Below are 17463 nucleotides of genomic sequence, written 5' to 3'. Positions count from 1 at the left end.
AGAAATCACATCCTAGAGCAGATGTGCTCAAAACAATAAGCTGGGGAGATTCAAAGAAATGCATCCCGCAAGACACAGGTTACGTGCTTGTAGGGTGGGAGGCGATTTCAAGAAAGAACTGAAGCAGTGGCCGATTATAGTGCTTTGCTGATGAGAGAGATGAAGAACACCCTTCGACACAGATATTGCTAAAAATAGTAAGCTAAATGCCACCACTGTCTCGAGTAGCCTAGTTATGCTCCACTGCAAGGAGGGGGTGAAAGGAGGTGTACTACGTCAGTATTACGTAGTATACCACTTTCTCCTCTTTCCATAGGTTAGAGTTAAAAGTCCACTTCTGAACTCTTCTGTCATAGATTATTGCACAATCTTCGCGAATCACCCTGTATATGAACATGGGAGTTCAGCCAATGTCAGATAAAGCTGAAAAAATGAGTTAGAGGTGAACCCCGATGTATATATTTAACCTGACAACTTACTGAGACATTTGAACTCCCTGGAGTTGTTCCATAACCAGATGATGGCAATGACGCCACCGACCATCTTCTTCCATCACCCCTGAAATACACATGTAACATATTTATGAGCAGTGTTATATAATGCTTCAGTTCAAATTACCCTTCAGTTCCTCTTATGAAGTTCGCATGTGTGGTGAAGAGTGAAACTAAAATGCATCACCTTTAACAAATCATTACACACTTTATTTAAGGTAGAAAAATTTACAACTTTGTTATCAAATAAAATGTTTCATTGTTGCAGTTTCGTCATGAAAGAACAAATACTTCGTATGTTCTAAAAAATATGTTTCTTTACTTATTTATATATATATATATATATATATATATATATATATATATATATATATAGTACTTACATGAAACCTGAAATTCCTAATCATTTCACCAATATAGTTAATACTCTCTTTGCGTGATGCAGTGTAATGCATTCTTAAGAAAATGGTTCAAAAACTGGACTCAATGCAACAAGTCTCTAATGTGATATAAATCCGTGAAAATTGTTCATAATATGAGGCACCCAGTGCACAAATGGCCCAACCCACAAAATTATATTTCCACTTTACCTCTTTGTAACAGTGAACGAAATGCGATATACAAATTAAACTTCTGCTGAATTCTCATGGAAAAACTAGGAATGATGATTATGCCGATTTACACTTTGAAGAGAACAATATGAGGAGCTCTTTAAAGCAATAAACTCAATATGCAAATTTTGTGGGTTGGGCCATTTGTGTGCTGAGCATCTCATATAATATATACATACACACAAATAAACCTTGTTCCATTTAGGCACTAAACACAAATGTGTTATCAGTTATTACCACAAATTTTATATCTTTTACTTCAAATTAAACGCTTGTCAGTTTTCAATTTCAGGAGAATTTTCTCTATAAAGACAACTTCTTTCCTTTTCACAGACCTGTCTTAATGTAGCATATTGGTATAAAATTACAAAGAAGAATTAATGAGGAAAGCAATAAATTAGAACTTATATTCTGACGCACCAAACAAGCACAGACCAACGTGAAATAATCTTTATCTATATATGATCTTTTCAGCAAAAATATTACCAACATAGAGTGATTTCTAAGTTCTGCGTTCACAAATTTATCATACTGAATTATAGCTGCCATGAGTGGGAGGCACTGGATCTCCGCCTGTTCTAATAAAGAAAGTAGCACTCTTGCAGGAGTGACAATTGCAGGCAGAGATGTATGTAAGCTCTTCTAAGACACTACAGTTTAGAGAAAGTAACATAAACAAAGTACAATCTCTACTTTCAAAACAAAGTTAAAACTATGTTTTGACACAGTTTTAATACCAATCTTTGTGAGCATGGGTGTGTGTATATATACACACACACGCATGCGGAAAACTCTAGAAATACAGACATCTGATGTCCAAAATTATGTCAATGTACAAAGCATCCTGTGTCCCAGTTTTTTCCCCTGACTGCTAAATGGAACTTATTCCTGAAGCTGTGTTGAGCTCCCCATACACGCTTCACATTATGTACACTGGATAAGATCAAGGCCTGATACAACAATAATATAACATAGCACAAATACCGGCACAAGACAAATGAACCCATCCAGTCCCTTCCACAGAAGGGAGTTAAGATTTCTGTTGTGTCTTGCAGACAATATAAACAACAATTTCTTGTGTAGTGACCTCGTGACTGAAATGGATGTTTGCTTTGTTTGCTATGCAACAGGGAGTGTTTCTCATGTACTCACTAACTTAACTGACATGTGCAAAAAACCGTTTGCAGAGAGTATTCCAGGTGTCTAAGTTCTTACTCATCCTCCAGTGCATAAATTTGTTAGAAAATTTACAGAGATTAAAAGAATTAAGATAGAAAACGTAAGTGGAGGCGACATGTTTTGATTCAAGAAACCCTAATTAAAGCAACATTTCAAGTAGATTTTTTTTTATAAAAAGCTTTTGTTTTACCATTATTATTTTTAATGTATTAAAAGTCAGTGGTAATAATGAGTGACTATCCAAAATATTATTCTATGACTGACTTACAAGCTGTGTGATGGAAGCCGGTAACGAATCTGCAAACAGTGAAAGTACGGCTTAGGAGTGAGGAAATAAGAGACACACTGTATAATTTAGTAATTATCTTATATTATAGAAGTAATAATATGAGTTGTAAAAAATAGCAGCACCATTGTACTAAAGGCAGTTTCTACCACTGTTGCGAAATAAACAGTACATCACAGTTGCTTCAGTCAAGTCGACAGTTTAAGACATGGAAAACTTAAAATAACATACACATATTCACATTATTGTGCAATGAACACGATATTTCAATTTTAAAAGCAAATATAATGTAAAATGTATCGTATTTCTGAAATGTATTTATGTCTCTGAATTATTTTGCGAAGATTCAAGTGGATGATACATACATAACCTACTTGCTGGCATTTTATCAAATAAAGTGTGAAGTAAAAATTTGGCCACACAATAATATTACCAGTATCTATGGCATCAAGGAGATATTAGTATTAGAATGTCCATACACCTACACTATTTGACATTTACCTTGTCTTGAAAAGGGAATCATTGTTACACTTTGCAACATTATTCCTCTTAGTCTTCAGCAAATTACTCAGCAATACTAATATAAGTAGAATCAAGCATTGTATGGTAAAATAAAAGTTTATGCTTTCTTTTTTCTGAATTGCAAGTGATTTTGGAACAAGTTTGAGATTAGGTAAGACAATGGAGTATAATTTTACAGTTGTCTCCATTGACTGACTTGTCATGTTAGGTTTGGCAGATTTATAAAAACAAAGTTTTCTTAGGATTAGAGTTCCTAAAATGTTTATCATGCTTTTGTGGTCACAGCTTTGCCCTAATTTGGAATAAAAATATGGAACGAAGTGTTGATAAGCTGTCATAACTGGAGATTCTGTATTTTTTTCAGCATTCATACTACGAGGTTTGGTTTCATCCAAAGTTTGTAAATTCTATCCACCTTGGACAAGAATAAAGAAGCATTGAAAATACTACAGCATTTTGAATTACAGAGAATATATACATAGAGCCCAATTGCCTTTTATTTTTTTTACGAGGTTTGGTATTTTCCGAAGTTTGTAAACACTATCCACTATGTACAAGAACAAAAAAGCATTGAAGATATTACACTATTATAAATACAAAGAATAGGTAAGTAACAAATCTGGGCTTCTTTTTTTTTCCCCCGAGATAATGCTAAAAAAAAACAGATGAGTAGTATCAGGAACTGGGTAAAGATGCTGCCAGCTATTGGTTCAAATGCAAATGTTGGCACAAAATACTTTATCACTTGGTATTCTTTATCAAATACGCAAGTTTCAGTCCGCTGTTTTTAAAAAGTAAGTTCTAATAAAACTAAGGGGTAAATTCATTTGTACTCCAGCTCAAAATAAATCGTAAAGGAGAAATAGCTCATAAAAACTAAATTCGAAGTATCAGCTGTTGATGTCTTTATCTTATTTTGTATGTCTCTTTCTTTTTATATATAGATATGTTATGCAATAAGCTTGAAACTGACTTGAAAATGAACAAGAACATGAAACATGTGTTACTAAATATATTACTATAACCATTATTTCTCTATTTCTTCGGAAAGAATGAGTCATTCATTTGTTAATCTTGAAGAACCTAAATACTGTTACCTTCCTTTATTACTGTTTGTATGGGTTGTATATCACCATCATAATCATTATCATCATCTCACCCCATCGTTCTGGGTTAGCCTGTGATAAGCCTAACTCAAAAAATAAAACTGGTGTGTAAATATTATTGCAAATGTGCAATAAAGTGAGGTTCAATGATTTTTTTTTATTTCAGTCAGTGGGATTTTCGAAATTATGCAATAAAAGAGAAAATAATTTTACTTATCAAAACTGTAGAATACTTCCAGTAGTATAAATATCACAATGAACCATATATAGCAAAATTTAAAAAAATAAGACCCTGTATCACTGATAGTGGACACTAACACTACAAAGAACTGTGAAAACTAAGCATGATGAATATTTTGCAGTTTATGTCTGCATTTTCTTGTCGAGGTAAAACGACATTGTTTAAGCTTTTATTATCCTCTAGTTCTCTGCATAAATTAAATCGTTCAACTACTAAAGACATCACAAGTGCCTTGAATTATTTTAATAGAAGCAGATCAGGAACGCCCTTTAAGAGCACAATAGTATTTGGATCCTAGAAGATTTTATACATTTCTGGATAATAATTTCACATAAGAATAATTAAGAAATTTAAGGTCAGACATTTTCTTCAACAATGGACCCAACGACGATCAAGTGCTGAGGACTTACATAATACATATTATTTAAATCTCAATAGTGGAATTATGTAAATCATTCTGCTCTGAAAGGTTCATCGAAATAATGAAGGATACGTCTTCAATTTTATTAACTTGAATTTCGCCCCCTATCTCCCGTTTGCCATCCTTGAGCTAAAATGTTACAATAATTTATTGAAACATTTAAATTATGGTTTATTTAATGACGCTCGCAACTGCCGAGGTTATATCAGTGTCGCTGGTGTGCTGAAATTTTGTCCTGCAGGAGTTCTTTTACATGCCACTAAATCTAATGACATGAGCTTGTCGCATTTAAGCACACTTAAATGCCATCGACCTGGGCCGGGATCGAACCCGCAACCTAGGGCACAGAAAGTCAGCGCTATACCAACTGCGCAACTCAGGGCGACCATTTATTGAAGAGACAAAACGGTATAATATACGTTTTCCCGAAATGTTCCAGTCAATTTGTTCCTAATGGATGCCAATACTTCACACAATACAAAAGTTGTTGGGTACTGCAGCTTGGATTTTTATTATTTTAAAGACCTTTTATAATAATGTAATTTCATTGCTGAAATATGTCACATAATAAGATACATTACTTACCTTTTTACGGGAGCAAACGCGAAATGCTGGCTTGGTGACATTCTGGGACTTTCTATGGGACTCCCTGAAAATGAAAACACCCATTATCATGTACTCATATTTGCTAATATTTCCTTTTTCATGTTAGTAATTAATGTAATATTATAAAGCATTTTGAAAGATTCATAATCGTCGTGACACCATGGTTTTGGATTGAAACCATACTTGGAAAGGTTTCTTTTATACACAAGGGAGATTCTGGTTAAGATATGATTCATGACGACTTATAAATCCACCTAGTATTGGTTTAAAAATCTGAAAACATCACTTAAGATAAGTCCCTGAAATGGACAGGTTAGCCCTTTATGAATACACGGTTAATTTTATTCCCTCAGCTTCCATCAGTGTTATTGTATATCATAAAAAGGCTCACCTGAGATTGGTGAATGACATCTTGGAAGTGTTGGAGATGTTGTGGAAATGAAACTTTTTCTATGGGACACTCTGCTACTTCTGCGTGATAAGCTCAGTTCTTTCTGTGAGATAAAACAAAACATAATGCCATTAAATAGGCTACATATTATTTGTAGTTCTATAATCATTATATGATTTGAAGAAATATGATATACAATGCATGTATTAAGAATTACGAAGTTTCAAATCCAAACTAAGTGTAAGTGTTCTCTAATTCTTAAACTCTCAGACTGATAATGCTGTAAGCCGATGTTTTGAATAAATTGCAGAAATTAAATAAATATCCAGTAAATTCTCTAATTTTATATGAAAATTATTTCACATGAAAAGACGAGGATGTTGGAAGTTACCTCCTGAGATAACCTCGTTCCAAGTAAAGAACATAGAAAATTATATACTCACAATGAAAGTTGTAGGCCTACTCATGTTAATTGGTGAAATTGTTAATAAGTTTATAATTCCAAGTACGATACTTTGGCTATTATGTCTTTCTTATTTCTTGTTGCATACTATATGGCTCAAGGTACTAAACGTTTCTAATGTTGAATTGAAATTGAAAAAAAAAAAGCGCGCACGGGCGCACGCACGCACGCGCACACACACACACACACACACACACACGTAATGAATGTATGTATGGTATGCATGTATGTATGCACACATACAATGAATGAATCAAACAATCAAGTCACTATGGCCCGTTTTTGGGCCATGGCCTCCCCAATGACTTTCCTTCTTTCATTTCTATTTCTTGCTGCTGCTTTCCACTTCTATATATGAATCAGGGAAACAGCATGCTTTCGGACCATATCCTCCCGGTGATTTCGAAGTCTACCAACTCTCCTCCTCCCTAAAAAGTGTCCATCCAAAACCTTCTTTGACACGCACGCACACGCACACACACTATATAATTGAATACCTATACTGTATATACAGTATTATTATAACTCTCGAAAACTCCTGCAGGATGTTCACCTACAAGTACATACTACCACATATTTGTAATAAATTAAAATAAATTAAAGCTTATCACTGAATTTAACTCCCACACATTACTGACATTAAAAAATAAGAAATTCAGATATATATATTTTTTAATATTTCTGTTTTATTTAAATATTTGACTTGTTCATTCTTGTTTTATGTATATAATAGTTTTGTATGTATCTTTGTTTCCATTTAATTTAATATATATTTTTGTGGTTTTCTGATTGTAATAATTATAATAAATGTGAAATTTGATTTAAAAAATTATAAAAAATATATATGTAAGAATATGAATTTTTCTAACATAAACTGCATCATTGCAGACTTCACCTATAATATCAAACATACGACGACAATGATGCATCAGTCAGTTCATCTACTTGTTAAAAATATAAAGAATACAAAAATACTGGTCTGCCATGTTGATATTAACGTAAAGACTGGTGTCATTAACTTTTCCAGTCGGTGAGTTTCGATATTAATATAAAGAAAGCTGTTCCCCTAGTCGCTTTTGAAATCAAGATGCAGAAGACTGTTGGCAGAATGGGTAGAGAATGTCAGCGAACACCTCAACTAAGATACATTGTCAGGACAGCATCACGTAACTAACAAATAGAAAAACTACAAACGAGGCTACTATTCGAGCTTCTTACCTTTCACCAGACATGTACTAAGCCAATAAATGTACGTACATCAAACTCATTCAACTGATAGAGGAAGTAATATATAGTGGGTTTATACTGTAGGTTCCTATTCCATGCAATTAACACAGTAAAGTACAACCACTATGTAAACTAAATATATGTTTCACTTTTAATTGCATCAGTATTACTTATAAATAATTCAAAATACTGAGAATGCATTTCTGTAGAATCTCTTCGTGTTTTCATTACACTTTTAAAAGAATGGAATAGAAGAGAAAATAAGGTTGTAGAAAGAAAAAATTAAGGGTTTGTAAAGCTTCAGTTCCTCACAAAACGGAATTAAAGTTGAGATTCCTCCTGAAAATTATGTAACATTTCCTACATCTTTACTTCCATTAGGCCTATCAGCTGATTAATTGTCTTTCTAACGTTAGGTATCTTTGTAAGAATCAGGAATCTCATTGTGTGCTACTACAAAGTTTGAAAACTGTCAATGGTGATATTTTGAACAGCTACTTTGTGTGCCTTCCTGTCAAATGACTCTAAAATAATATTCTGTAATGTTGAAATTTGCTTAAGACTCCAGTAGCCTTGGATATACGTACATTATTTCATAAAACTATGACAAAATACTACAGCACTACCTCATAACAAAATGGGTGACAAATGAAGGTCAAAGTGTAGTGGTGTTTTGTATCTCAAAGAGAGATAATTTTAATGTTCTTTTGCGAGAAATCACTCATTTCCCATTATTTCAAAATATTTATGTAGGTACCATTTATATTTTAATAAATTATTTTATTATTATTCTGAATCGTTTTTTACACTCTCCAATAATTTCAATACAATTTAAAACTGTAATTTATAGTTTATCATTTTAATTTACACATAAAATTCAGTACACGAATACTATAATTTAGTGATGGGCAGAATCAAATAATTTTAAGAATTGATGAATCTTTTCTCGGATAATATTAAGACTCGAAACATTTATTTGAGTGAAAGTTCTCAAACACTTTTATCACTGGAATAACAATTTAATTACTCATCTTGGTTGTTCTCGAATAGTTCTCGGCAGTAGGTTTTCAGTTCTCTTATCCAAAATTCAGCATAACAGCGATAACAATAGCAGTGACAGCAGTTTATCGTACATGCACAGTTTATATTTTTTTAATTATTCTATCACATACTGCTGCAAAATTTCCATAAAGATGTTGTATGGCTGAATTCCGTAATTAGACAAGAGAAAGGAAGAGGAGAGGGGTGAAACAGAGAGGTGTCATCTGGAGCAAGTGTTTATTGCACGCAGCTAACTCATGTTTGGAGGCTAGGTTAGCCGATTTATACGATTGATAAGCAATCAGTGTTCTCGAGAATTTCCTTCTCTATACCAGGACCTTCTAGGTCATGTCTATACCAGGACTCTTTCTTTCTGTTCTCATTCTTCACTTCTCGCAGCATCTACCATCTGAGCAAAATATTTGAATACTTGTTCATGATTCGAGAAATATATCTCGAGATCTTACAAGAATCGAATAATTCGTATTTTTTTATTCGAATACTCCCATCACTACTACAAATAACAAATATGGATAAATCTCTTCTTAATTAAATTTTTTGTTCATATATACAGAGTGTTTCCGGGTTGATGTTACAAACTTTCAGGGATGATGGGGAAGGGCACATGTATCAATTTGAGATAAGGAACCTTGGTCCGGAAATGACTGATTCGGAAGTTATAAGCAAAAATAGTTGTGTGGAAATGGAATTGTAATTTGGCACCACGTGCCCTCCTTCCCTTAACCTTTGGAACAGTCATGGAAAGATGGTATGAGCCGGATGTCTCCTATGTGGGTACTTGGCTGGATACAATCTGTGAGCTTGTCTACTGTTCCCATTGGCTCATCCGTATTCGAAAATCATGTCTGCATATTCCGCTCTTCCATTTCACTAGGTCTGATCGACTGGACACTGCAACTTGTACACATACACTGCTGTCTACAGACATGCATATCAGGACCGACCACGTCCGTTACACATTACGCCATTTGCACTGCTTGAGTGTAGTTTCCTGTCCCCACACCTCAGACAGACACTGAATGGAATACTGTAAGTAGACAACGTAAACAACGTGAGATGAATACAGTATGTGTAAGATGTACAGATAAATACACATAAATAAGGTGTACAGAGGAATAAAATTATTTAATTTCCACACAACTATTTTTGCTTGTAACTTTCGACTCACTCATTTCCGGACCAGGGTTCCTTATCTCAAATTGATACATGTGCCTTTCCCCATCATCCCTGAAAGTTTGTAACACCAGCCCGGAAACATCCTGTATTTTATTTTACAGTACCAATTGAGTGATAACACTACTTGTTCCTCTAACCAAAAAATTATTAAAAGGACAACAAATTAAAGAACCATTTAGACCCGCAGTCATCAGAACAGTGCAACCTCGAGCTAGCGTGTCTTATCCAAGCATAAGACATTGCACTGGCGTGCATCCGTGGCTGCTGGTGGGTATGCTTTCTACCTCTCCCTTCTGCATGATGGTGCATATTACTTTGCACTCGTTACCCTTTACCCATTTCAGTGAGTGCTGACGACCACTGATTTAGACCATCGACCCAACTCTGGATACAGTGAAAGTCAGCAAACACTCGGCTTCAATACTTTCAAATAAGTAAAGTAACTTTTTTATAAACTGATTTAATTAAATTCTTGTATTGGGATCCACAAACTCTTTCTCGTTGGCAACGTACTTTTAAAACCAGGAACTTTCTGCAATGTCAGATAAACTTTTTGACAGTACTGGTACACATAAATTAGCAATATAATGTCCTCTTTTTGATATTATTATATTCTGCAATTGCACCAACTCAATGGAGGAACAATTTTACATATTACACAAATGTTTCTTCAGCTTAACAGAAAAAAGTTCACATGTAAACTAAATTAAGCATCATACAAAATATTAAGTATACCTTACCTTTTGACGACTGTTTCTAATATTCACAAATTATAGGTGTATTATGATTATTAATAAATAAGAAATGTGACAAATATTTACGCCTTTCTTACATCCGCCACTGCACTAGGCCTACATGTTTGATTAACAAGATCAATATAAATACGAAAAGAATACAAAGGACAAGCACATAGAGAAATTTGCTGTCTTCACATGTAAAATACTATGTTATGTAACATGTTCGTTATGCAGAGAGAAAGGTTAAAATTATAAATAGAAATAATACACTTCCAGGATTAATCTAATACTTGATACTATTAGGAACTGTAAAAAAAAAAACACATTATTTACACTTTTGTTTTAAAGTTACATTATGTACTGGTTTCTTTAGATTAATGGTTAAACATGCAGCTTTATTATCAGTTGACAGATAAAACAATGCAAAAGAAATATGTACTGGTAGCATTATCAGTTGAACTAATGGTACCATGAGCATTATACAATCAGTTATTCATGTTCTATACTTTGTAGAGACAAGTAAAATGTCTTACATTTTAATTTAGAGTTGGTTGAAATACCAGATACGTCGATTAAAATACTGCAAAATATAATTATATAACTTTCAAATTCTCATCATGCAAAACACATTATACATTCATACACATATTATGAAAATCAATCATTCTTCGCAAATTTATTGAATTTTATGCATGCAAATTAACAGAATAATTATGTGCCTTTTTCTAATAACCAGAGACTTGATCAAAAGCATCTCACTAATGATCTACTTATTTGCCCTCCATGAAACATAGGAAACTGGAGAAAGTACCTATACAGGAATACTATTCTAAGAACACAGTTTCAAATTGTATTAGCAACATCTACCACAAGGGCACACATTCATGCAAATAACTAGACAGCAGACTTTTGGGTCCCAAAATAAATTTTTTGTTATCTATAAAAGGCGTTAACTTTACACAGTTCACACTCCATACAACTAAAAATTGGACTTGAAATCCTAAGATATATTTGGAAAACACTGATATTAGAAGGTATAGGATTAATTCGTATTTTACTGTAATTAAGTTAAAAAAAAAACATGAACAAGTATAAAAACTGTTCATTTCAGTCCTGTAAGAAGTCCCATGCTCCATAATTGGCTTCACAATATACAATTAACGTTTTTCTGTGCTTTTGACGAGAAAGTTAAGTCCGTTGTCACTTAATATACTGTAGAGAGAGTTAACTTTCTATTGTACTTCTCAAAAAATATTTTCAACTTTTCACTTTTTTCATCAACTGATATGATTTTAAACATTTTTCCACTTCGTTTTTTTTTAAAGATGATCATTCATCACACTTTTTTCCCAAAGGAGTAAAAATTTCAAAAAGAAACGTGGAGTGTGAACACTTTTGCATACCAAATTCTTCTGAATGCTTTGGGTCTCTGTTTTGTTTGTTTGTTTGTTTTTTTTTCGAAACTGTTTGTAAATACCGAAGGGATTTCAATTTGTAAATTCGCTGGTTGTACTAGCACTGCTGACAGAATTTGCAAAAGTAATTTCTAACTTAATTTGTGGTACTTCATTAAATATAAGAATTCATATGCAGCATTCAAATCTAAATATCCACAAAGCATAACAATGTGATATACTAACTCAATAAAAGAAGGTTTACCTAAACTCCGCTGTCTATTAAATACCCACTATAAAATATTTCAACTATTATGAACGAATTTCCTAAATTATGTACATGAAGTATTCACATGCAAAACATAAGTGCGACGGTAAGTTGATTAAACTACATACTTATCATTAGTATTTTTAAAATTATTGTTCACACTCAAAGAGAGTAAAATTACTATAATTGCTTCATAATGCAAACACAGGTGCTAAATGAAATGTGCTTCTGTCAGCTTGCATATTGTGCAAATGACAAAATTAACTCAAATTATGGACAAATACTTCTGTAAATAACATGCATGTTCAATGTTTTAAAGGATTAGTCACAAAATATATTTCAAAATGCATATGCATCAAGAGCAAGAACCTCTCTACGCGAAAAGAGTTAATAATATTTGTATAATATCGCCAAAATTAATTTAAAATATTTCGCTTAAATATGATATGATATATATGATATATTTATTTGTCAGTCAACTTTACAATTCACAGTTATGGTGGGCCTTCACATTTCTGTTTTTCGATCCACCATCCCTTTAATACATACAACTCTTTCTATTAGTGTATTCTTTGCCGAGAATTTCTTGATTACTTTCTAATGTTCAGTTAAGACTGAATTGCTATATGTCCTTCCCTCTATATGCTCTTCTATTCTCTCCCTCCTACCTAGACTGTCTCCCTTCCATTTCTCGCTCACCTATTAAATATTGCATATTCCTTCCTTAATAATTTGCGTTATTTATTTATTTTCTTCTCTACCCTCAAATCCTACCTACTCTTAATCATTGTTTTCCAGCTATTTTCTCCTACATTACTTGCTGACTTTTTCGTTTACTCTATTTTACAACACTTACATCGCTTTTTTTTTTCCTACCCTCTGTTTATTTACGTATTGATCCCTTTCTCTTCGCTTCACTCCTAAATTTCCTATTTTATTCCTCTTTCCATATATTTATTTCTATAATACTCCTACAGTTATAGTACCCCTCATACTACTCTCAACCCATAACATTGAAAAAATCAAATATCTAATTCACTTAATTACACTTGCAATTTCTCTCTCATTCCACTTCACATTTGTGCAGATGTTTTTTTTTTCACTTTAATTCTCTTGTATTCATTGTTTGATAGTCTCTTATATTTCGCTTAAATAAAAAGGAAACACAATTATAACAATACTTTTATCGAAGACTGTTCCACATAAGAAAGATTAGTAGAGATAAGTCAGAAACGTAATGGCATATACGACACTTAATTATAAATTCAATTTGAAAACAGTAGTATTTACCAAAATGTCACAGGAAAGCAAAGGTTTCTCGCTTCTCTCGATGAACTAATGCGTACTTATCACAGTCTAAAACAGTCGCACAACTCCAACCAGCATTCGACAGTTGATGCGACAGTAGCGCACAAGCGGCTAGCAAGCTAAAACAATAGATCTTAGGATTGCTAGTGCCAGCACGTACTTACGGAAAGGACGTGGGATGTTGATAACTTTTTATGTCTCTGAAGAAAGAAAATGTGTTTACTTTATAGTGCTATAAACTGCAGTAACAACGAACTAAAATTTCCGAATGTCGTAATTCAGATTACTACCTAAGACCAAGTGAGGTCATAAAGTCATAACTAATATTCATAAGCAATGCAGCACATGGTAGTATTGTGTTCTATAAAACACCTTATTGGTTATCAGTTACCTAATTGCATGTCAGGAAAAATATTTTAAATACATGTGGGAAAAGACGTACAATCGTCGTAATATTATTTTTAAAGTAACACAGGTTGCCTTTCTTTGTTCACCTTACGTCTAGTATTTTGTTTGTTCTTTCTTTGGCTGATAAGTTTTAGAAGATTAGAGTGGGGTTATTTTACGACGCTTTATCAACTGCTGTGGTTATCTAGCTTTTGAATGATATGAAGGTGATAATCTCGACGAAATGAATCCAGGGCCCAGCGTCGATTTGCTCTTAATGGGTTGAGGAAAAACCCCGGAAAGAAATCTGAACCAGGTAACTTGTCCCAACCAGGATTTGAACCCGGGTCCACTCGTTTCACGGTCAGGCGTGCTAACCGCACTCCACAGTGGTGGACAGAAGATTAAATTTAATGAAGAAAAGTGTCGATTATTTTTATATGTACAATAATATCAAACTTTGTTCACTTAATGTGAAGTTTATGAATGCTGAGTCATGTACAGTACAAAACGAATTATATTCTGTTAATTTTGTAACTTAATTATCTATTTTATGTTGTGTGCATTATTGCCCTAGATGTTTTCCTTTTATTATAAAAATATGTATGTTGGACAGCATACAAACAGAACAGACTCTGTATGATAATGAAGGAGGAATATTTAAGTGGGAGATATTTTTGTAATGCGAGTCACAAACAAGTTATATTTTTAATGCAAATGACAACAAAACAAATGACAACTTTGATTTAACAGTATTTAGTGTTATTGTTTTCCGACACGGGTATATCAACCATTGTTTAAGCATGTTTTTACAGTTTTCATTACCCATTAAATTCCCACATTAAATGAGACTAGCTATAACATGAGTCACATGGAACAACCCATAATTCATTTCAAAAGTACGAAATTTCGAACAATTAGTTACGAAGAATTCCATTAGGCCTACAGCATATGATATTTTCTAAACCAATTGAAAAAAAAATTGAATGATGGATTCCTACTGGTTATTAATTAGCAGAAAGAAGAAGTTATTGCATTCAATTTCTCAGATTTATTCCCAGAAAAAAATAATCGACTAACAACCTTAGGAACTAGTTTTCATTGTTACACAAAATATATAGGTACTCACCTTAATATTCGGTCAGGCTTTAAATTTCATTATTTTCGAACTTGAATCCATTAGTAAGTGCAAAAATCATAAAGAGTATTATTAATTAATTGAAACACACGATAGAAGAATATTGAGCAGTTATTGATTCAAAATTAATATATACCATATAATTTGTTCTTTTGAATATAAAAAGCAATAAATTGTGTATATTTTAATATTCGGTCAGTGTGATACGGTCCCCTTTTCACTGTGTTTACTATGTCGTCTGCAAGCACTGCACAGTGAAGGGTGGGAGTGATATGCTTCAGTTGTCTTCTTGCTGTTAGCACTTGCAGACTTGTAGTCCGATTTTGCAAGATTATTATAATAATGGGGCGCAAAGGTAAGAATACTAGTTTTGAAAAGCGACAGCTTGTTATTTTTCACCATGTGAAGGGACGTACACATAGAGAGATCGCAGAAATGTTCAATATGAGAATGAGTACAGTCAGGGACCTAATCAGAAGATATGAGAATGAAGACAGGATTGAATATGTGCCGCAGAGGGGGCAACCAAGGAAGTTAACACACAGAGATTTACGTTTGATCATCAGGAAAGTTAATAAGAACCCTCGAATAAATACTCCCCAACTAGCAAAAGACCTAGCAAAAGAAACTTCAAAGTATGTGCACCCTGAAACGATTAGAAAAATTTTAAGAAAGAGTGGTTACTATGGAAGAGTGGCTAGGGAAAAAACCTCTGATATCTGAAGTTAACAGAAAGAAAAGACTTGAGTTTGCAAACAACAATATTGACAAGGATGAAGTATGACGGAATAACGTCATTTTCGTGGACGAAAGTCCATTTAGCGTTTTTGGTCAGGCTGGTCGGGTAATGGTGTGGCGTAAGGTGAAAAAAGACATGAAAATTGATAACTTGCAACCAACTGTGAAGCATGGTGCTGGAAAGGTTATGGTTTGGTGCTGCATGTCAGCTGCTGGAGTAGGGGAGCTCGTCTTCATCGACAGTAACATGAACGAGGAACAGTATCTCCAAATCCTGAAACAAAATTTACACAAGAGTGCTGAAAATTTGGAAATACGTAATATTTTTAAATTTTACCAAGACAACGACCCACACATAAGTCGTATATTGTGCGCAATTGGTTACTGTATAACTGTCCAAAAGTTATCGACACGACTTCCCGGTCTCCCGACTGCAACCCTGTAGAAAATCTATGGAATGAGCTGAACAGAAGACTGAGAAAAATGCCAGTTTCTTCAAAAGAAGCGTTAGAGAGACTACTGAAAGAGGAATGGGGCCGCATTAATGGAACATATACAAGCAGGATCGTAGCCAGTATGCCCAAACGATTGCAGCACGTTACCCAGAAGAACAGGTACCCAAGAAGGCATTAATTTCCTATTGCAGTTGTTATGAAGAAGTATATTTTTGATTTCCTAACTTTTGACTGAATATTAAGTTGACTGTGATATTTTTGTTTATGTTGATAAAAAATAAATAGTTTGATTTTTGTAATATCAGATTCAATTTGGAAAAATGGATAATATTGTTTACTTTGAATGTAGTACAAATGTTTTTCTTTTATACGCAATAATGTATTCATCTTGCTTCAAATTGTTTATTAAAGTTTTTAAATATTCAATTTAAAGCCTGACCGAATAATAAGTTTAGCACCTGTAGTTCCTTCCCCCATTACCGTTTACTAAATAGGACCTACGTGTTTTTGAATATACACGTATACAATAGGATTCTATATATTCTATTAGAACTTCTACACTTTAAAAAGTGTAGTCCTTTATGTGTATATATACAAGCAAGTTCTTACATAAATATTTGCTAGCATGTGGAAATAAACAAATTTCTTACTCTTACTTTAATAAGTATGATGGAACATAAAAATCTTCATAGCAATGATTAAGATGTTTTATAATCGGTGAGTTCGGCTCATAAATTGACAAGGAATGGTAATAATTAATCACAGCAAAGTTTATGAACAAATTAAATTGAAGAATTTGTGGGATGTTGTATTGGTGGCAAAGACGTGTCAATTCAATGAGAGAAAAAAAAATCCAACTATTTCTACTTTCATGTAAATGCTAACCAAGAGTAAGATTTCAATGTAGACTGGCTAGTTCCTGTAGTCCCAATATAAAAAGTAAAATGAAACTTCTATTCGTACCTTCATTTCATTTTAAACACTTAACACTAAATTTTATATAATATATTAAGATTAGTAATATTAACACATTTATGAGGACGATAATAATAATAATAATAATAATAATAATAATAATAATAATAATAATAATAATAATAATAGATTAGTTGATCCGATAATGGTGGTGTCTTAGGGATAGTACAAATTTGTTGCAAATGAAAAATCAGTTATAACACAAAAAAGGGATAAGAATTCTAATGATAGGGAATTGTTTTAATGGTATCAGTGGTGGTGGTGGTGGTGGTGGTGGTGGT

The 17463-nt window shown here is 33.2% G+C and overlaps 1 protein-coding gene across 5 annotated transcripts in view; it reads right to left on the bottom strand.

Annotated features, from left to right (window-relative positions):
- Nucleotides 1–17463, bottom strand: part of dop (microtubule-associated serine/threonine (MAST) protein kinase dop) — a 263178-nt gene that overhangs the window by 77806 nt on the left and 167909 nt on the right. For all 5 annotated transcript variants that reach the window (XM_069837714.1, XM_069837716.1, XM_069837715.1 and 2 more), the window contains 3 exons: nt 5855–5957; nt 5443–5506; nt 480–558 (listed from right to left, as the gene is read on the bottom strand). In XM_069837714.1, coding sequence (XP_069693815.1) covers nt 480–558; nt 5443–5506; nt 5855–5957 — 246 coding nt within the window. The remainder of the gene's footprint in view (nt 1–479; nt 559–5442; nt 5507–5854; nt 5958–17463) is intronic.

The sequence above is a fragment of the Periplaneta americana genome, chromosome 10 (genome assembly GCF_040183065.1).
Source record: "Periplaneta americana isolate PAMFEO1 chromosome 10, P.americana_PAMFEO1_priV1, whole genome shotgun sequence".
Classification (NCBI taxonomy): domain Eukaryota; kingdom Metazoa; phylum Arthropoda; class Insecta; order Blattodea; family Blattidae; genus Periplaneta; species Periplaneta americana.
This window is presented reverse-complemented; position numbering and strand designations above follow the sequence as displayed.